A 22,173-nucleotide genomic window follows, 5' to 3' on the forward strand; every position below is an offset into this window, starting at 1 on the left:
AGCTGGACTGTACCTAAGTTCCATGGGTCTAGGTGATGATTATACATGCTTACTGAATTAGGAAAAGAAATGCCCCCTACACATAGGCCTACACCTTCCTCTTCATCAAGAAAAAAAACTTTTGCTAGTGGTAATTTGGCAAAGCCATGCAGGTGCAGGACTGACAGAAACAGACTCCTGAGTTAGAGGAAGAGCAGCGTCACAACCAGCAAGGGAGCTTTCAGAAACACCCTGTGGTTACATTTCAAACTTCCCTGGCTATTCTGACCTTCCCAACAAGGCGGAGAAGTACAGCAACTTACCAGAAACAATTGACTCTTTCCTGGGAATAGTCAAATTGTACAGCTGAGCATTCAGTTAAGTCAAGTGCCCGAATCGGTTCTGTGGCCTTGAAAATAAAATGGTTTTAAAATGGGAACACATGAAAACAGAAGATAAGGCTAGCTCAGTTCATCTTCAGTGCATCTAGACCTTCACAGTCACACTAGGTTTTTCCAGGCATAGGTACAATACCTGTAACACCATAAACCTGAACTAGCAAATGTAACATCAGAGCTAACATGATATGGATTGAGCTAAACATAAAAAAACCAGGACAGTCAGTTCAGATCTAGATAAACAACAGAGGAGATCTCTACTGCAGGAAAGTCTGAGCTAGATGCAGACTGCTGAGGGTTTGGCTGATGCATTATAATGTAACTGACACAGCAGCAAATCTGGCATCACTTCCAACTAAGGTTTCCAAAGACAAGGGAATGGTTATAGGTTTTATCAGGCCTAGCCAGCTGTTGGACATTTAATTAATTCCCAAGTGCTTTAAAAGGATGAAGTCAGGCAGGGAGAAATACAGAAGCAAAGCTAAAGCAGTGCTTGCAGCAGTAGTAGTGATGGGTCTGGCTGTATGAGCAGTGTTGTGTACATCTTAAGTTTCCTGAGCCAGGCCCAGGAGTACTCAGGTGCAAGGATGTAGACTGTCTGTGCGTAACTGCAACCCATCTCCCTTAAGAGTTTCATTCTCCCTAGGAGTGAGAGTTCTTTGATTCGTTTCAGCCTCTGCTCAAACACCCTTAGGTGTTCCCGTGGTCCTTCATCACATGTACCGAGGTGTCTGTTCCTTTCTCACCTTTCCTTACATTTTCCTCCGGCTCAATGACTGTTATACACTACACTAGAAGAAAGCCACTTGTGCTGAGGTGTGCTGGCAAATGCCATCTCGGGGGCAGCAGCAAGTTGCTCACCTGTAGGCACCTGCAACCCCGCAGCAACAACAGGAGTACCAGGAGACACCGGAGCTGCTGCCCGGGAGGAGGCCGTGTTCCTGACAAAGACACCTTCTCACCTGGTAAGTCACAAACGCTACTCAAATGTTTGGAGTGCTGCCCTTTGAAAAGTTATCCTGGAAACTTAATTCACCTTGGCTTGAACTGAAATGAAAACTGACGGAAGGCCCTGTGAATACACAACTGTTTATAAATGGTACTGTTTGGTGAGAGAGGGCAGTTGTGTCCGCTGTTGTTTTAAAATCTGTTAGATGCTTGAAATAGGGCTTGGCAGAGGTGCAGAGGTAAACAGTTTGGCTGTGTTTATGAAGGAACCCTAACTGGAGGTATTGTAAGGGTGGAGAAACTCTAGAGGTATTTCCTATTTTTACTCAGTTTAAGGTAGAAATGGCACTGCAACTGTAAGGATGCACAGTTTTTCCCAGATGTAGCAGGCTAATATATGTCAGAGTGCTATGAAGGAACACATTTTTAAGTGAATGGTTTTCTATGTATACTTTGTGAGCACTTGATATAAAAGGATGAAATCAAGGAATGCAAAATACACTACTAGTATTTGCAGAAATATTTTAATAGCACCACTGTCTGTTAGGTTGCGTGTCAAAGCTACCGATAAAAGCTGTGTGGTGCTGGTAGCTTAAAATCCACTGAACAAAGCAACCAAAAATGCACTGTAAACAAGTCTATCTAGTAGGTAAGACTGACAGAGCATAGTAAGTGTTTTCCAGCTGTAAAACTTACTTTCTCTTGTTGACGTCATCAGCAAAACTCTGAGTTTATTTGAAAGGTCTGACCCCTCTGACAGTATGGGAAGCTTTAGCTTGGGAAGCTGTGATACAGACGCGAGAGAAGCCAGAGGTATGAGCAGGCTGCAGCTGTCTCTGTAGAGATTTTAAAAAGTAGAACTGGTGTTTGCTACTTACTGTCTGGTCTTTGAAATACTTAAGTTCATTCCTATGAAGCGTAAACCACCTTGTCTTCCAATTCTGAAAGATCAAGAACAGATGGTAATTGCCTTGTGAGAATTTAGTGTAATGCTTCTTAGGAAAGACAAACCTTTAAAGCTGTTGACTTCCTCTGGTTTACAGTCATGCTTTGTTGTTGCTCAAAACACAAATTGTTCCTCTCTGCAGGGGAATGCAGGTGGAGCTACTTCAGCTCCGCACTGTCTCTAGCTTCTGTGGGTGTTGCAGAGTGGAAGCAAGGAGTAAGTTTTCCTTACCTTGACTATTTTGCCTTGTTTTATCAAATAGCCTTCTTTTGTGCCAAGCTGTGAAGTAACAAGGAAAGGGATTGGGGTTAGAGACTGAGCTCTGCTTGTATTTCCCACATCCCCCTCTTTGCCTACATCCAGAAGATGAAAGAGCAGCCTGTTCTTGGGGAAACTTCCCATGGCCATTTGCCCTGTCCTCACTCCTGCGCTCGCCTCACACGGCTGGATCCACCACTAAGGAAAACATGGACCTGCACTGGCCCTAAAGGCAGTCTCTTGGACCATGCTTCCCTCAGCAAGCTTCTGGCCTGCATCTCCTCAACCAAATGCAGCAAAATAGTTGCAGTTACAGTTTATTTAGTAAAGTTAGATGGTTGCCTCAGTATGTGCTGTAACCAGAAGCACCTGGGGTTTAGCTGACAGTGGAATTATCCACAGAAATTGCTCCTGAAATGCAAGCAGGGGGAAAGTGCTGTTTTACTTAGGCATTCTCTTCTCTCAAACAGCTACATGCTTGAGAGGAACAACCTGTTACATTCAATGTGCTTACTGAAAAACTGTTTTTTGAACCATTTCTCTGCCACCATGAGTGATGCTGAGACCTTTTGACTTACATACTGAAACTCTGTGTAGGGACCTAGTTGTGAGACTGCAGACCTCTGAAAACCAAATTCTTGACAAGTTAATTACTACTTGCTCTTGAAAAAATATTGCCTTTTTATTGGTTGTATGTGGAAGTCAAGTTTCTTTGGAGGTTAAGGTGGAACTCAGCCATGAAGGGTTGCCTGTGAGACACTTCTTTTATCAATGTCATTAATCCGTATTAATGTACCTCTTCCTGTTTTTCTCAAAAAAATATAGGATGTAGTTAAAATACTTTCCTCTCTGTTCTGAGCAATACTGTTCTGGAGAAAACACCTGTCTCACTTAGATATGAGCTACTAGGGATTTCAAGTCTCTAATTACTGTCCAAGTGAGCCACAGATGTCAGAGCAGGTGGCTCAAATGGATATGAAGATGTTCTCTTGTTTCTCACACCAGTAAGGCATAGCTTTTAACATGACACAGCTTTTTACTGTGCTCAAAATTACTAGGGCTGAAAGGGTGGAGGCTCTTCTTCATCTCTCTCTATTTGGGGTTTAAGTCTGTGTCAGAATACAGCAAACTGTCTTCCTGCTTTAAGACAAGGTGATTCTAAAATAATAAAATCCAAGTGTGAAAATGCCAAAACCCCCTTTTGAGTAATGTACCTATTAGGATATGGATACTCTCGTTAACTTGGTTGTACCGTGCTTCAGTTTGGGGTTTCCTTTTCCAAATGTGTCCCTGCCTGTCTTGCAGGGATCTTTGAAGTTTTTTTGTTTTTTTTTAAAGGGTCACTTTTTGACTGACCTAGAACATCAGAGATGCTCCTTCCTTCCTCCCAGTTAGGAAGGAGGCTGTCTATTGCTAACTGGGCAAAATAATTCTAACAAAGAAAGAAGACAAATATAATAAGTGGTACTGAGTTTGTGTCTGTCAGGACTACTATCTGTTTTGGGTCATCTAATCTTCATACTCAATGAGACAAAATGTGGTAAATCCTGTAGCTGTTACTTGGGTTTGCTATTTAGTGTATTCCTCTCCTCACCTGTGGAGGGGAGAGACTTCCCACCAGCTGTAAAGGATGTTTGGCAAAACAAGGGCTTACTATGCAACCTGACATATGTATTGTTGCTTACCGGCTGATGAGTGTTGCCAGAAAGATGTGAGAAGTGTTGTGTTTGTTTTGTGCGGTGTGTTTTGTTTGGGTTGTTTTCCTAAAATCTTGACAATGTTACTGCTAAGATGGCATTCAAAAAGGAAGATAACAGGAGAATGAAAACCTCTCATATATTCTTTGTTTGGATAGTTAGAATCACCTAGGTCAGCTGCAGACAATGTCTTCCCAGTGACAGCACTGAAGGTCTCAGTGACAACAATTGTAAAAGGCTTTATTTGTCATGGGACTGTACTTAGCAAGTCTGTGTTTGTTTTGCCTTGGTCGGCAAAGACTTCCTGTAGTTATGAACCCATAAAGGGATGAATTACTGGTGTTATTCCATAGCTCACTCCAGCAATCATACTAAACTCAGGCCAGGAGAAGCACCCCTCCCACCAGAACACATCTTACTGAGGGAGCATTTGGAACAAGATCGCTTTCTGTCCTTCCCGTCTGCATCGCCGTGTGAACTCGGACAGACTCATAAATGGAAGGTTCTTCCACTTTCCGTGGGTAGGGATGTTTCAATACAATTAAGGTTCCTGGAGAGAAAAAGAGTGGGAGTAAGTCACCTGGCAAAAGTGTATTAGAAAATAACCGGTAGTAGCTGCCTGTTTGTGGAACGGTTAACTTTACCTTTTCCTAAAATTAAAAAGGCGTTAAGAGCTAATAACCTCTGCAAGATTTCTGTGACAGTCCCTGTAAGGGGTTTTCCTTAGAAGGCAGCAGGACTCAGGCCACACCCATGTGAGAAAAAAAATCAGATGCTATAAATGACTCTCCATATTGATAAAACTAGACAAACATTTCTAACATGCATCATCTGAATAGTTTAGACTTTATGAAGGGTTTTTTCTACAAAAATCCACCCATGCAAATTACAGAGGGGCACTTGCTGCTGGATTTGCTTGCCCAGTCTCACTTCCTTGACTGTTGTGTTGTTCAGAGTCCTCAATACCTTGGGCACCTGGACCTTGCCTAAATCCATTCCCTCATCCCTGGACAGCAGGAGTCAATTTGTTCTTGCATCTCTGAAAACGAGTGAAAACCCTCTTCGCTTCTTCTAAGCAGTAGGTAATTAAACCCCTTCTGCAATGTATGGTGGCAAAAAGTCAAGACAGCAACAGAACAAGACTGTCAGACAACCCCCAAAGGCAGGTGTCTCCTGTCCTGCTTGAACCTTCTTTCCAGTCAGGGAGTGACTAGGTAATACAGAACAAACTGAAACACAGATTTCATAGCTACAGCTGAAATGCTGACCTACATGTGACCTACACTTTCATTGCATTCATGAAGATGTGACTACAGACATTATCGTGCCTGTTTACATGCAACTGTGAAAACTGTAAATATATGGTACCTTTTTAAAACCTTTAAACTTACTAGTGCTTGCAGGGAATCACTTGACATTAAATTCCCTTCCGGCACAGGAGGCTGGCTGGGCGGGTAGGCAGGATGCTAGAATAGATATGAGGTCGTAACAGGCATCCTGGTTTTGCCAACAACCCACTGCTTGCTGCATAAATCACTTAATCTGTCAGGGCTTTGGATACAGACTTCCTAACAGTAAGCCCACATTACCACTGCCCTTATCTGTTTTACCATTGCTCTTACCAGTTAGTAACATTTTGATTATAGCCATTCTTTGTTCTCCAAATAAGGTCATGTTTATTGCACATTCTCTGCAAAAAGCTGCGTTCTCAATAGCGAATCTATTACACCATTCACAATAGTGAAGAACCTCCTTAAAACAGTAACTGCTACACCATCTCATCTCAGTTTTTAAAAATAATGTCACAGCATACCAAATGCTGCTCCACTTGCATTTTATGCGGATATTGTCAGCTCTTAAAGAGGAGGGATGCTAGAACTGGTGAGAACTTGGACTTGAAACATACAGGTGATTCAGTAATTTAGAAGTGAAATAAAGTATATTTTGTAATGGGAAAGGCTACAAAGGGAAGTGGAAAAATTGTATTTGAAGTAACCAACTGAAATCTGTTCGCAGGCACAGGGGGTGTATGCAAATGTGATACATTCAACTTGCAGTAGGTGAAAAGTCAAAATCGGTTTAATTCTCTCTGGCCTTACAGAAAAATAATGATTTATCATTTAAAATGAAATTGAGAACACACCCATCACCAGCCTACAGAAACTACTCTTAAGCTGTTGCATAGAGACAGAGTGCCATCATCTCTACACCATGGATAAAGATCCCTGTTGCAGAACTCGGAGGACTAGTTTAACATTTTATACAGTATTTCTTTTCTAGCAAGTTCTCCATGTTTTTTCTCCACAAAAAATACTTGTACGGAATCATCTGGTAACTGTACAAAAGAACTAGTAAAAGCTGCACTGTAGCAAGATTCTTTTTGCTTGTTTGTGCACGATATCTATTTCTAAGGAGGAATGAAAATTAGTCCCATTGTTGGAAACATTAGCTTCAAGTGACTTGGGCTTTTTTGTCTGGGTAACGACTTAAAAGTTTTTATATGTTTTCAAAATAATTTAGGTAAAAACTGATAAACAGAGCAAACAGGTAAGGATAACATGTTGAACTTGTCACTTTGAATAAAGATAAAAATATAGAAATACGATAGTATATTGCTTTAACCTTGTTACCAAATAGATTCAGCTTGCCCATTTAATAAACCATTTCATCAAACACAGTAGCCCCAATTTCCTTTTAATTATCTGAACTACAGTTCAGAAGGAAGTGTACGCATTACACTGCAGAAAAATAGATGTGAGTCCATGTAGCACTTTGGATCGGCAAATGACGCTGTAGTAAGACAAGGTAAGGTTTGTTGGACTTGAAGCACAAACCTGCAGCTGTCCCAGTACAAAAGAACCACTGCGCTTCATGGACCAATTTGCAGGGGTGCAGGCCTGTGTGTTCAAGTACTGATCAAAAAGAGTCTGGTGTGCCTCTTCAGACACAAAACTAGCTCCAGTGATACAAACTTAAATGGAAGATAGAATATGTAATGGTTTCCACTATCTCGTGGGTCTCTGTCTTATAAAATCCTGTCCATAAGCAAGGAGGAGATGAAAAATGCTATCTTGCCTTACTCTCTTGTTTCTGATCTCACAGTGTTTCTATAGAAAATTGTTTGTAAGTATAACAAGGAGTAAGAAAAACTGGTCCAACTACTTTCTACTAATGCCTGAGCTAAAGGTCACTTGCTGCTTTTCACTGAAAGGAAATGTGGCCTAAGAAATCAGACTCTGTAGCCGGCCCTTCTGCCAACCTGCTGTGAGACCCCGTGTTAAGCCAGTCATTCTGCCATGCTGACACCTGGCTTAGAACGGGCCCTCAGCCCCTACCCCCTTTTTGGTATAAATCAGTTACCACCCAGGAGACCTTTGACACCTCTATCTGAAGGAACATTGCCTGACCGCTCCCTCTTCCTCTCTACTGCTATCCATGGTAAGGTAAGGTCGAAGGTTTCTTGATGTGATGTTCAAATGGCTTTTCTTATTCTGTAGCACATCCAACTTAGAGTGTTTCACAGAGCCAGCAGAATCTGATTAGGGAGCTTTAAGGTGACAAGTGAGCCCATCATTCAGCAGTGTTGATCCTGTCTGTGGAGATCACATAACACCAGTGCCTTGATTACTAATGTCTGTAACACGTGCAGTGAAGGAATGGGGAAATACCAGTTTTATATGTCATCTGAAATCTTTACAGCGTTAGGCCTGTGGGCGCATGCCTGATTTCACAGGAAAAATAGCTTACTGTTACAAAAGTTATATGCAGGAACTGTGTTCAAACCAGTCTTAAAAGCAATTTAAAAACAGAATGCTTTGAAAGATACAAGTGCCATATTGAGTGTACCACTACATTTTTCTTGGGGAAAAATAATTTGCAAAGCAACCCTTGAATTTAATGTCAAAAGAGCACTGGTGCATATTTAGTGTGTGACATATTACAGTTATTGCATGTGCCAACGATCATTTAACTGGTCCCTTGCATATATAATTAGCACTACTCTGAATTATTTGCATACACTTTCTACACAGGATACTGAAGTTTTTGGCACTAACTTGTACTGACACATCTTCAACGCTTAGATTTGAAACTAAACCTAAAACTGGCATTATCATGATAATATGCATCTGTTTGTCCAGGGATTCTGGTCTGGTGGTGGTCAACTTGTAGAAATCAAGTTTAATCTTCTGACTCTTAATTCAGGCAGCATGTTGGCTGCTAAGGAAGCCTATGCTTTTTCTCTCTCTTTTTCTTAGAAAACAAGACAAATCACTACGGTGGCAGATGGCATCAGCAGGCTGATCCACTGTAGACAGAAAGGGAGAGGTAATACAGGCCACATTCCCTACAGGAAAGAGGAACATACCACTGTAGACTTCTTGCTTGGATGAAGAATAGTGGAGCTAAACAATTTCAAGCCCCTTTTCCATTTATTCTTATTGGGGGATTTCAACTTCATAGACGAACATTTATTTCCTCACTGAACACCCTACTTTGGTTTTGCCCTTTTTTGAGAAGGTTCTGTTCCTCCCAGTACATATGTATTTTGAAATGCTTCCTTCTCTCTATGAAAAATCAAAAGGAGCTCATGTCCCTGGTTAGCAAAAACCCAGTAAGCTTCCATGTAGTTTGTCTTCAGAGTACATGAAAGAGTTTTTGAAGAGGAACATCTTAAGATACCTGAGGTTAATACAAACATGAATTTCTGAAGAGGAACGCTTCAGCGGTATATCTATTTGATAATGCATTGGAAGCTCCTTTTAGTTAGATCTGTGTGAAGTATGACTACAAACGTGTTCATGCAAACACATGGCTCTCCTTACCTGTTTCGCTTCCAATTAAAGGCTGATTTGCAAAATGCATGACTAATTCCTTCAAGCTAGAAAATTCATTAAATCCAAATTTGAATGAAGTTCCTGTATGTTCAATATGGAAGTGTTTCACAGAATCTTTTCCCCTAAAATAAAAAAAGAAAATTTGTCAAGGCATAAATGCCAAAGGCATTTGGCATATACAACCCTTAAATAGCAGCTTCCACTACAGGAAACTTAGCCCAGATCACAGGCTGACAATCACTGTCCTAGCAGTAATACTACTGCCATTACTGCCCCTCACTAATACTCAACACATGTGAGACTCAGATTTATTAAGAAAAATCTAATTGCTGCTTTACAGGTATGAGATGATGAAAGCCTAGAAAGGCCAAGTAAGTTAAACTAACTCTTGCAGCAATCAGTAAAATGACACACAAACGAGGTTTCCAGCCTTCTGTCTAAGGAGGATGATATCCCTTCACTTACCAGGCTTTAGTCTTGATGGTGTACCTATATTACTCAGTACATGTCTTACTTTTTAGGTAACATCCCAATCTCACTGAAAATGTCTTCTGTTTCTCTTTCAAAAATAGGCTGCCTCCTTTTTACACCCAGAGATTTAATAACCTAACTTTAGATACCTAAGGCTTTAGAATTTGTCTGCTTTGTCTCTGTTCTCAGACGAACGGCTCCTCGATGGTGGGCACTGTCAAACATGAACCAGGGTCCTTTGTCTGTTGAGGAAGTAACAGTGTTTGTTTATGAAAGCTGATGGTATTTAGAGAAGTGTGCAAGGCCTCACTTCCTGGATGCATAATTATTTTGTCTTCAGAAGACACTGAAGCACTTACTGCAAGTATCTCTCCTGTGAAAAAATTACTTCTGTTAATGTTACTAGCATCCAAAGTAGTCCTGAGAAAACTTTATGTCAGGAAAAATGTATGTAGCAAATACACTGAAAGTATGGTGAAGAAAGGGATTTATAGTGTCTTTTCCATTGTTTATTGCCGCTTCCGCAGGAGATTATAACTTCAAACTGGTATTTAAACAAATATTTATCTTTGAACAGCACTTGTGATATTGTAGAACATACAGAAGAAGGTAGTGACCTTCCGCATGTTTTGCACTACAGTCAGCTGAGACACAGTGCGTGCAAGCAAAGTGCAGATGCCCCACAACAGCAAATAGCTGCTGTGACTCCGCTGCAATGACAGGGTTTTCATCTTTTCATTTAATTTCACAAGAAATATAATGTTGCAATGAGAGCAACTTCTACTCTATTTCCTAGTTCCTTTTTAAAGTTGGCTAATTTAGCTGGGGGAGGGGATTTCAGGCAATATGTGATCTCTCTTCTTATAGCTATCACTAAAAACCTCAAGGGATGTCTAAGTATTGTTTCCTTTTAAAACAAACTAAAATAATGACTGAAGTTCCTTGTGAGGCAGAAAGTAAAGTAAAAGCTATAGAAGACATTTTAGGAGAGAAAGAAAATGACAGCTAGAATTGCTAAAGTTATCCTTTCTACAAAAATGTATTAGAACAAAACTGAATTACTTATTTTAGAATGAAGTTTTAATGTTAGTCAAAAAATGGAAAGGAAAACTTAAACAACAGTAGAAAATTATTAAAACATTTTAAAATCAAAATCAGTCAAGGGTGCTGTACCACCAAAAAACTAATGTAACACAATAAAAGATCAAACTCCAGACTGGGATATTCAGTTCATATGGTAATGCAGTAAGTAACTCTTGTTTCTACATAGAGAGCTGAACAGGAGATTGGAGTTGGCCTGAAGTAGACTTTTCTAGGTCTTCTAAGGCTAGAATATGTTAAAGCAGCAAATTTATTTTCATTAGGTAACACTTCAGCTTTCGTTTCTGATTAAAACAACAACTATTTAAATTTTATTTTATTACAGTAAGTTGTTTCCTAAGTGCCCTTTAAAACTAGCTTCAAGATATATTTTTTTTTTTTTTTAAATTGTCTGAGGTAGATTACCTCAAATAATGTTTAGTTACATTTTAAAGTAAAAAAAAATTAACCAGCAAGACAATGATTCATTTAAAATTACTTTAAGGAAAGCTATTACTTATAAATGCTACTATTCTTTTTGCCAAGACTTGCACTCAATTCAGTCATTGTTACTCTGAATACTCACTTTGTAACATGACCTTCAGATCTGTCGGGCACCCCCCAAGCTCCTTGTATAAATGGCTGTCTATAGTGGTAATAATTTCAGCAGCGTATGTATAGGCCCACTTGCTCCTGGGTCTTCTGTCAGAGATGAGTGAAGCAATTCATATTTGCCTTTTATACCTCTGGGGAACAGGGTATGTGCAAATTGCACTTTCCTCAGTTTCCAGGTGACTACACTTCCAAATTATAACATCTCCTGGTACTGAATACGCAGAAAGTCACAGTTTCAAGGACATATGCTGTCTTCCTATCTATTAGGGTTGTGAATAACTAGCATCATTCTACTGATCAAAGTGACTTTAGCTTCAAGAGTTACTGTGATCCAGCTGAGCTGTGGTCACTAATTGTTCAAAGGCTTAGTTTGAGGCAGAAGTGAGCTTGAATGCACTAGCTTAAAATTTCACTGTAGAGGCTTAATATACAGTTGCCAAAGGCTAAGAACATATTTAGGGTTGGTCACCTCCACTCAGCTGACATGCAGGGACTACCTTGTGTGTCTAATGCATAAGTCTTTCATGTTGCCTCTCTAAAATATTGTGGCTTCACTCCTTCTTAGAAGACTCTTTAAATGTGATTCAGTAGTGAAGTACCCAGGCCAGGCTACCTGTGCTCTGTATCAGCTATGTCCTGAACTGACGTAAATTGCTGTAATTGACTTCAAGGGCCTGATGTCTGCCACTTGCAAAATACTGGTCAAATCAGTCATGCATTACTGGCTAAGGCTAAGTCTTAGCCCAGAACAGAGGAGTAAAACCATCCAGTCAAACACTGGATCATCCCCCAGAGATGATGGTTCCTATACAGTGATCCAGAAACTGGTGAAGTTAGCACCTATTAACTGGTGTATTTACTACTATCCTCATCATGAAACTTTTCTACTCGAATCAGATGTTTCTTAAACTCTTGTAACTGCCATACAGATTTTTATCATGCAGACTGAAAATCTACAGCCAATCCATGGAATGATGTTTTTCGCCAATAAGATTAATTCATAGTTTGGAAAAATGAGAGCAATTTTCAAATCCAATCCAATTTTTTTTTTCCTTCTAACAAAATGTCATTCATCAGGACTACACCATTAGGAATATATATTAAAATAGTTTGAACCCTAAGAAAAAATCTGCAGGTCATCTCAATGCATGAGACATGCAAACAAACATGGGAGTAAGTGAAGATTTTAAAACTGCTAGCTGTGCAGCATTAGATAAATTCACTTCTGTCCATACTCTACCTTACAGAGAGGGAGTACAAATCTTCCCTTTCATTACTCTTCCTCAAGAGATAGCTTCCATCCTGCCCATTGGAAAGCAGCAGTGCTTCTGCTGCATGTCGGGTAAGATTATCATGATACCACCTGGGAAGACACAAGGGGTTAAAGCATCATTCGCTCAGCTCTTAACTGACAGCTTCTGCTGTGTTATGGAGCTGAGTTAGAGAAAGAGAAAGGACTGCAACTAACGCTGCTACAATTTTGAGTTACCATCCTTCTCACAGGCACACACCGGTTACAGAGAACTGTGCCCCTTTCAGCAGCCTCCTTTCAACATGCTCAGAAAACTATTTATTTTTTGTACAACACAACTACAAAGTTGTGTACAAGCAGCTGACAGTTTGCTGAATCTAAAAAACCCTGCAAATTCTACTTGCATGAACAACAAATTACCCAGGTCTATGCTGACAAGGTGAAAGCGATTTTGGGGGGGTATGCAGGATCCTTTGTCTATTTTCAGAATCTGTACTTCCTGACGTATCTACACGCTTTGGTACACTTCCTCTTTTGGGTCAAAGAGGCAACACTTAAACTCCTCCCAAACTGTATTTCCCGCAACTTACATTCATCTGCACTGCTAAGATCTACAATTGAACACATTTGCTTAAAAGCTTAAAGTTTTCATTTGAAGCATAACCTTTTTGGAAGAAGGAACAGAGGAAGGGACCAAAATTAACTGACAGAGTTCAAAGCGAAAATTTAGGAAATCTTAACCATTGCTGCTACTCGGCCATACGTGGTCTGAGCAATGCAGGAAAACATCTAAATGCCTGCTTCATTTAACTTCAGTTAAAACTAACTTCATTAATTTTTTTTATATGAAAAATTCTACAAGGAATCCACAGACAAAAAGTCCTGCAAAGAAGATCATGAAATGGTGTTTACGGTTTTGTTTCCATCCAGAATGATTCACAATAGAAACACCTGATTTCTTTCAATAGAAAAGGATCTCATTAGAAATGATCCTGAGACCGAACATAAAAAAGAGCCACAGCTTTAAAAGGCTGGAGTACCAATCCTGTAAGACATGCTGTGTGCAGATATTAACGGTAGTTATATACACACACACCAGAACCTCTGGTGCAGAAGGAGGAGGGGATACTGTACCCAGGGCACAGCTCTGCCGGGAGCAAGCTTCTCCCCTTGTCTATATGCGGAGTGGTGCTGAGCCTCCTTCCCCTTCCTTTAAACGGTCTGTGCCTGCAGTATTGGGTCAAAGTCTATTACTGTTTCAGCCAGAGAAATAGTCTGACTGAAAGCAGAAGTGTGATCATGGCACTTTCCAGCATTTGTATCATGGCAGTCTTCAAACTGAAACAAGGTGTAATTGTATACTCTTTCTCCTTGCCTGTTCATCGCAAGTTGCCACTAAACTTGGCCTCTCACACAAAGTTTTAACTCTGAATTTAGATGGCTGCCTATTTGAAAGGCCAGCTGGCTGATAAATTGCTTTGAGAGACTCCAGACTGTTAACCCTGTGGAAGACAAGATACGTGTGAAACTCAATACAGGCACGGTATTGCTGCTTTGGCTCTAGAACGTGCTCTGTGGACCATCTACACAGTAGAATAAAATAATGAATATTTAAAGATCAAAGTGTCATCCTCTGAAACACCTGTCAGCCAAAATCCGCTTTGGGATTAACTGCCCAAGTAAGTAACAGTCAAAGGTCAGATCTGTCCCGATGCGATGAGGATCATATCAGCACGCACGCCTGGCCGGACCTACAGCTGAGAAGACAACACTGTGTTTTGGGTGGAACTTCATAACACTATTTCTCTCACTTCTGTGCAAAAGAAACATACATTGAGAAAATCTGTAAGTGGTCATTTTCATCAAGGCGGCGTATCAGTTTGAGGTTGCTCATAAGCGTGCTGTTACCTTATTTCCAAAAAGCCTTTTACTAAGATTTTAAAATATAAGTCACTTAAGTTTAAAAAATGTTGTGTTTAAATCTACTCTCTCTTTACACATAAAATGCCGGTGACTAATGAAATTTTACCACTATGCAAAAAAAAAAAACCCCAACCAAAAACCAACACAAAACCCTACCCACTTAGTTGGGAAAGTAATGCTTTAAAGTACAGTTTTAAATCTTTGCTGACAAGGTTGCACCAGTCTTCTTGCCCAAATATGCTGTCTCAGACCAAAAACCCCTCAAATGTTACCATGTTCCTCTTGCTCAGCTTAAAAAGTAGAAGTGGATGTGAGACAGCAGTACAGATCTTAGTGCCAAAGCGACTGTGTTATACATAGCTTTTTTTTTTTCCTCCTCCTGACTGTCACAGATGGTTCCATCAGTAATAACTGCTAGGTTACTTGGATATTCCACTGTGAAAATGGTCACTGAGAATTTGTTCCAGTTGCACAAACACAGGTAAAATTTTAAAATGCTGTGGAAAATTTAGCATTTGCACAGGGACCACCAGGAAGGTAAATAAATACACACCTATGCAAATAGTCTGCTCTCCCAATGAAGCCTGCCTGATGACACAAATACAAATAAACAGGACTAAAAAGAAACCCAAACAGCCCTATGGTTAGACACTACTAGATACACTTCAGCTGAATTTAAGTATTTGTCAGAGGGGGAATCCTTCTATTTATCTTGTTTTGAAAAAATCTTTTAGGCAGTTCTCTGAAATTTGCAGGTAAATCAAGGTGGGAGACATGGCTCACTCAGCAAGACACTGTAAAGCGCAGTCACCTTTAGCTTAAGTTTTGTAGTCTTCTGAGTGATGCCTGGGGGAGGAAACTGTTAATAGAAAACATAATACTACATCTACCTTCTTGCCTTCTTAAAACAAAAAATTAAGGAAATCAAAAGGCTTTACAAACACCCATCTGTTTGAAGCCCCTAGCAAGTCCTTCAAAAAGCTGATTTGTCTTAACTCGTTCATTTTAAACCATGGTGCGTATCTTGCATACTGGACTGTTTCTGAAGGTCCTTCCAAAAGTCATCTTTATTTGACCCAACTTACAGAGTCTTGCATTCGCTACAAAAAAAAAAATCTAGAAACACGCCCTGTACTTTGGCACTTGTCAGACTGAAAATCACCATAGCATAGAAATTGGCTGGTGTTCCTGATTCAGATTTCTCTGAAGAAACACAAGAAGAAAGATAGAGGAAAGCCCTTCCTTGCTTCAGAGCTACTTCTGCTGGGTGCCCTTGGCCTTGCACGCCCTCCTGTCTCAAATGCATACATACTTCTGGGAGATTTTTCTTTTCTAATTATTTCATTTCTCCTATAAAGAATCCTACATGCTCCTCTCTTTTGGGTTCCTTATCACTGATTTGACTAGCAGTCTCGGTTTCAGAGCTTATAATTGCTGTCATTTATCCCTTCCTGTTAGTTTAACTTTGTCCTAAATTACACTAAATATCTTTATCCCACATGGGTAAGCATGTTTGTGTTGTCAGTGCATGTTGTTGAAGGACCATGATATTCTTCCTGCCCTTTGGAACGGAAAGAGTCTGCTGGGCCCAAGAAAGCATGTCTTACGATGGGCACGCAGCCCTAGTGAGATTACCTTTGTTTCTCTTTGGAAAATAAAGCATTTGCGGAAATCAGCCTATTCTTTAGATTAGATTGCATTGGTGACAGCGTAGAAGGGCTTTACTGACATTGCTGTTAAGAGGAGAAAGCAATGACACACACAGTGCCCCGGAGAACCAAAACTCATCAAGAGCACACAGCCTTGCCCTAAGGATCTGCCCACCCACTCACTAGTGGGGTTCCCCCGTGGGGTAAGCTGGTGGCTGCCACAGTACAAGCCATGTCTATGCCAGCCAGCCATACCACTGCAGCTATGCAATTCATCACAACTCCAGAATAGGACACACTCGCATTAAAATCTCTTCTTTAAGATCTCTGCGTAGTTAATGCAGCGACTAGACCTCCCTATGCAGTAGTGATGATCAGGAGTATGTTACAGCAATGTTTGGGATGGGAAACCCCCTCTTCAGGTAAGAATATCAACGTCAAAAATGTTAATTTGTTCTTTTAACAGCCCAAGATGTTTCAAAGAAAAATGTTAACAAAACTTCATTCCTGTATCCCCTGCAGATCAGACAGCCCTTAGGCATAGCATCTGTCATTTCTGATAATGCTGTTGACAAAGATATGGGTATTTTGCAAAACATTTCTGCCTCTGTAAATAGGGGCTGGTGAATAAACATGTAGCTGGCATGAGGTGGATTAACTTTTTAACAATACCAGAATACCTGAGGAACACAAACACTCATCTGTGGTTAACTCAAGGATGAATGCTGAGTGACTTGGACCATTGTCTTCTCAGCCACTTCTATGTGCAAACTGTGTAACACCCAGTAGAAACACTCATCTATCTTCCTCATAAAAATGAAAGATAGAAAGCACAGCTAGTTCTGACTGCCATTTGTTTTTAGTGTCTGGAGTGATAACTCCGAGGTATGCCCAGCTATCAGATAAATGCAGTAGGCAGAGGTCACACTTATTTTTTGTGTCCTTATTAGATTATGTTCTCAGATAGTTATAGCCTGGATAGAGTTAGAAATGGTGTGCGTGTTTGGCTTGCTTTTGTAAAGAGTCAGGCAATTCAAAGTTCCTTCTCTGAAGCAGGAAGGAGATTCTCAGCATTCAGCTGGGTGACGTCTCTGCTCCCTTCCCAGAAGCTCCCTTCCCTATTGCAGAAGGTGCAATACTGCTTGTGCTCCTCGGTGGGTTACCATCCCCGTGGAAAGCACCTTGGCTGCCTGAGCTGCAGAAGCCAAGCAGAAACACAGCAAACATAATTCATCTCTCATCCACCCCTGAAAGGGAACAGAGATCTGTATTAGAGGGGAGACAGTCCAGATGTGCTTTCAGTAGGACTCCAATATTATTCAGAGCAGTTAATTACCATGGGTTGGGGTTTTTTTGTGGTGGTAGATGTTGGCAGGTTTTGCACTTTTTTTTTTGTATTAAAAAAATCTTCTACCACGAGTTGAATTTTCTTACACTTTGAAACTATATACTAGCCTCAAAGACATATTCCTATTCTTAACTTAAGGGAGTACTGTACTGCTTTATGGAGTGAGCAGCAAAGCACTGACTTATCTCCTCTGGCTGGACACAATGCTCTTCTGTGCCTGTACTCCAAAAATGACTCTACAAAATAGCCTCACTAGTTCTCTATTCTCCACATGCTGGATTTCAGCAACTTCCCAGTCATATCTGTCAGGTGTTTGGTTTTTTGTTGTTTTGGGTTTTTTTAAAACTTTTTTCCAAATATCAAACCCTGGAAGCATTACCCATCATCTGAAAGTCGCAAAGGGCTCTCTGTGCCTCATGTCAGTAAAAGTGAAGTTTTGGCAATGTTTTTAATGGTGCATGAGTTGACAGAGCTCTAGAGAACCTACAAAAGGGCGAGAATGCTAAGACAGAAGTTAGAGGTGGCATACAACCAAAATTGGTATTTATTAGACATGCTTTCAGTGTGTCACACTGAAACACTTAATCACACACCTATGTAAAGCACTTTGTTGCAATACAAGGATACCATCTCATAGGAAAAGTAATTTAAAAATAGAAATATGAGGAAGTAACATCCGTGTATCCAGCCTTAAAGTTCATGTCTTCTAACTGTAGGCTTTCACTAGTTCAGCTTCTGCTTTTCACTTCCATTTTCTCTACCCCTTCTCTCAACTGCCTTTGTTCTGATTTTCACCCATTTCTTTTGCCCACTTTCTAGCCCTTGTAATTTTGCCCTTGTTTACATTAGAAATACAGATGAAGAAAAAAAATTCTTATGACCTGTCCCAGTCATACAAGTTCCTCAATTCCCCAATTTTATCATCATCTGAACTAGGCCTGTGGCCTAATTTCTCTTCTGTTACTAAAACTAAGCATGGAGTGTATTGTTCAGTCTTACATATTTTGTCTGTCATGGTATTGTCAAATCTGGGGCTGGAGGAACATAAGAGCTGTGCTGCAAGGGATGACAAAGAACGCCTGGACTGCAAAAGGAAAAAGGATACAAAAACTTGTTTCTTCTTGCCCTGTTCCTTTCACCTCCGAAAGACAAACAGTGTCACCCAAGCTACGGTGTGCTGGGATGGAAGCTGTGTTACCAGACCAGCCCGTAATTACTCAGATGAGATATTCCACATTCTCATCTCTTGTGCAAATAACGTGAACTGCAATGTGAAATTCCCCAAACCCACATTATACGTGATCAGCTACAGGAGTTTCACACTGCAATGCGAAGGCTGTCCAGTAACAGCACTAACAGCAGTAACAGCAATAAATGCGACTGGAAAAAGGGTTGACTCCAGGAATAGCCAAAGAGACTTTCAAAGAAGAACCTTTTCCTTTAAGCCAAGATGCTTATGTCTCTTTCGACAAACTTCAGTGCTCCCTTTTAAACATTTTTGGTAGATTTAGGGAAGAAGTTAATGAATGAGGTAACACGTTTTTAACAATGTGTTCTGATTTTGATCTTCCTTGTCATTAGGTGCTAGTTCCACCTATAAATAGCTTGACAATGAAGCTGACAGTAATCTGAATTTTCACTTTGAACTCTTGACTGTTTGACCAAACTTTCCAAATAAATATAAGCCATCATCTTCCCTCAGACTGAATGAAATAGTTAAAAAAAAAAAAAAAAAAAAAAAAAGCTGAACACGTCACTCTTGCTTTCTTTTGTTGTGACGTAAAAGGTCAGAAGTCCATCTTTACAAATACTGAGGCTCTGGGAAAAAAAATCCAATCTGATAAACAGCTGTAGATATATCTAGATCTTTCAGTGACTGTGATTGCTCCTGATGACAACTGGGATTGTTAAATCTTACTGATTTTTTTTTTTTTGTGACAGATAGGATACCTCTAGAGCAGGGATAAAATAAAGATGGGGTTTGTATATATTGATTTTTTTTTTCCCTCCCTCTCTCCTGCCTTGCTCTCACCAGCTCCAATATATTCTCAGTGTCATTACAGGAGCATTAATCTAGAACAGTCCAGCAAATACCAGGTCCTCCAAACCTAGCGGAGAGTCAGGTAGGTTTTACTGTCTACATTGCTGTCAATTGTCAATTTTGATGACCAGCTGACCTGGTAGACTATGAGGATATCCCGGTACCCAACCTCCTTTCTCTTAAAAGTAAAGAAAAAGTTCTTCCCATTTCACACTTCTTCAAAACTTCTCCAACTTCTTTGATTTTTGCACAGTAAAGCAGAAGCTCTAAAATAACCTGTTTCAAATTTCCCCCCAAAGGTATGTGAATGTCAAAGTTGCTCCTCATTTGAATGACCCTTCTCTCTGCTGGTCTTTACTATGGCAATGACATATATTCTTCACCAGAATTTGGTCTCAGTTGTGCTAGATACTATGTCGGGTGTAAGGGGAACTCAGCACTGATAGCACCAGGGACTAAGTTTAGGACAAAAAAACCTTGTGGTGACTGAGAATTTAACGTTATGGTCTGGAGAGTGACACACCTGCTTCTCACAGCTGAAAAAGTATTTACATTAAGAGATCTCTTAGACTATGCTACTATGCTAAGCTACTATGCTTGGTGTGTGAGGACTTCTTTTTCCTCTTTAGAAAAAAGGGGGGAAAAAAAAGTGGCTTTAGTACTAGACAAAAAAAGGGCTTTGTTTAACAATTTGAAGGGAATCTTTCCTTGGCATTGCTTATTCACCTTTAGTGCATTTAACTCAACACAGCGCCCTGAAGGACATGCTTAGCATTTTGTGGTAGGGTGAAAAGTTTAGGTTTTCCATTGAAGTGGAAATGAAATAAAGAAGCTACAGCTTTAAAAATGTGTATCTCTAGCCTTCTGATTTGTAGTCTTTCCTTCTCACTGATACCACATCAGGTACCACATGAGGCTTCAATCCTACAAGACCATCTAGGAGGACAAACTCCTTGCCAACCAGTGAGGCTGTTTATAAGAACAGGTTACTGCCATAAATCAACTCAAGCCATATAGTCTAAATGAATAAAAGTCTGGTAATCAGGCATCATCTTTCCCACAGCAGCTGCAACTCTTGGTTTTTTCCTTTTTTTTCTGTAGATACTTTTTTAGGATAAGTGTAATCTTACAGATATAAGGGAAAACTATCTAACGGCCACTCTGGGTACCACCACTGCAAAGTGACTTGACTTCACTTCCTATTTGTAAGATGCTTCAGGAACAGGCATTTCATTAACACGTTCTTCTAAATGTGTGAAAATATCACCAGTGTGGAGACAGTGATTCCAAGTCGCTTTGTTGCATTCCAATTTCTTCACTAAGTGAATTAATCACAAAAATAAATGACTAGTTGGTCCTTATCCATAAGTATTGAGGAAGCAAAAAAACCTTGACTTTATCTATTCTTTTTGAATGCAGAGGTGACACCAGAGCCTTTTTGCTTTTTCAGTATCTTCACTGGCCTTTCTTCTGCTTTCTCTCCCCTCCACTTTGCTGCCACCGACCCTTCCCTCCCCGGCCTCGCTGTGCCCACCTGTGCTGCTCCTCCAGCCCATGTTTCTTCTCACCCACGGCAACGCTGCGGGTGAAAAAGTAACCCAAGCCTTCCTCCTGTAAAAAGCAAAACTAACTGGCAGACAAAATGGGCGAGTCACATTGGACAGGGAGCAAGGTCTGTTGCAACCTTCAGCCTTCCCTTTCGCTCCTCGGGTTTTGCTTTTGAGTGAGCGTGACATCCTCATAATGGCTGTGAACTGTCCACTGCTCTCCCACCCGAAGCCCGAGGCGCGCTGGGGAAGCCCGCTGCCTCCCAGGGCCCGGCAAGGAGCGGCCGGCATGGCAGCTGCGATGGCAGCCCGCTGGGCCAGGGCCCAGGCCAAGCGAGGAGGAGATGGCCGGAGGGATGATGCAGCTCTGCAGCTGGGGGGGACAGGCAGCTCTGAGGACAAGCTCTGGGTCTGGTGCTCCCCTGAGACACAGGTAAGCAACACGCCACAGCCCAGGCTCTTCCCCATGGAGGAGGTTTCAGCATCGCAGGGCTTCTGTGAGTGAAGCTGTAGCCCCTTCCCTCTAACTCTCCGCTATATTCGAAACGCCTGCCTGTGCTCTTCTAATTATTATTTACTTCTCCCACTCACCTGCGGCACGCCAGCACCCTCTGTACACGGGAGCCTGCCAGCCTCTCAAACCCATCACAGGGACGAGGCGCTGGGCTTCTCTGAGGGGCTGCACACTATGCACGGAGCCCTTCGGCGGGCTCGTTAAACCCCAGTTTATCTTACTCCTCACTTCATTACCAAATTCAGCAGCAAGAACCAGCAGCTCCCACCCTGCCAGCTCCCGTCGGGCGGCCCAGCACCACCCGAGGGCCGCCATTTCGCGCGGGGACCCCCGCGCCCCCCGGCCGCCCCCTAGGTTGGGCGGGGGCCGCCATTTCGCGCGGGGACCCCCGCGGCGCCGCCCCGACCGCCTCTTACCCGAGCGCCTCCAGCATCTCGTCCAGCGGCGCGGCGGGACGCGGCGACCGGCGCTGGGTCATGGTCTCGCCGGGGGAGGACGGCTGCCCCCGGCCGCCTCCCCGGGCCGCTGAGGAAGTGCGCGGACGGGGCGGCGGCGGGGCGGCACCTCCCCGGGCGAGAGCCGTCCCGCCTCGCCGCCGCAGTGCCCTGTGGCGGGGAGGCCCGCCCGGGCCCCGACGGCGAGGAAGCGACACCTCCCCAGGGCTTTCCGGGG

At 41.7% G+C, this 22,173-nt stretch overlaps 1 protein-coding gene across 2 annotated transcripts in view; it reads right to left on the minus strand.

Moving 5' to 3' along the window:
- DAPP1 (dual adaptor of phosphotyrosine and 3-phosphoinositides 1) overlaps positions 1-22,173 on the minus strand; it is a 62,211-nt gene that overhangs the window by 2,351 nt on the left and 37,687 nt on the right. The window contains exons 1-7 of one of the 2 annotated variants that reach the window (XM_075709828.1): positions 21,918-21,979; positions 12,468-12,590; positions 9,050-9,183; positions 4,646-4,776; positions 2,503-2,550; positions 2,204-2,266; positions 303-388 (exon numbers count right to left, since the gene is read on the minus strand). In XM_075709828.1, coding sequence (XP_075565943.1) covers positions 303-388; positions 2,204-2,266; positions 2,503-2,550; positions 4,646-4,776; positions 9,050-9,183; positions 12,468-12,590; positions 21,918-21,979 — 647 coding nt within the window. Of the gene's footprint in view, positions 1-302; positions 389-2,203; positions 2,267-2,502; positions 2,551-4,645; positions 4,777-9,049; positions 9,184-12,467; positions 12,591-21,917; positions 21,980-22,173 lie in introns of those variants that run through there. The other variant, XM_075709826.1, reaches the window with a different exon arrangement.

Source organism: Pelecanus crispus, chromosome 4, assembly GCF_030463565.1.
Source record: "Pelecanus crispus isolate bPelCri1 chromosome 4, bPelCri1.pri, whole genome shotgun sequence".
Taxonomy (NCBI): domain Eukaryota; kingdom Metazoa; phylum Chordata; class Aves; order Pelecaniformes; family Pelecanidae; genus Pelecanus; species Pelecanus crispus.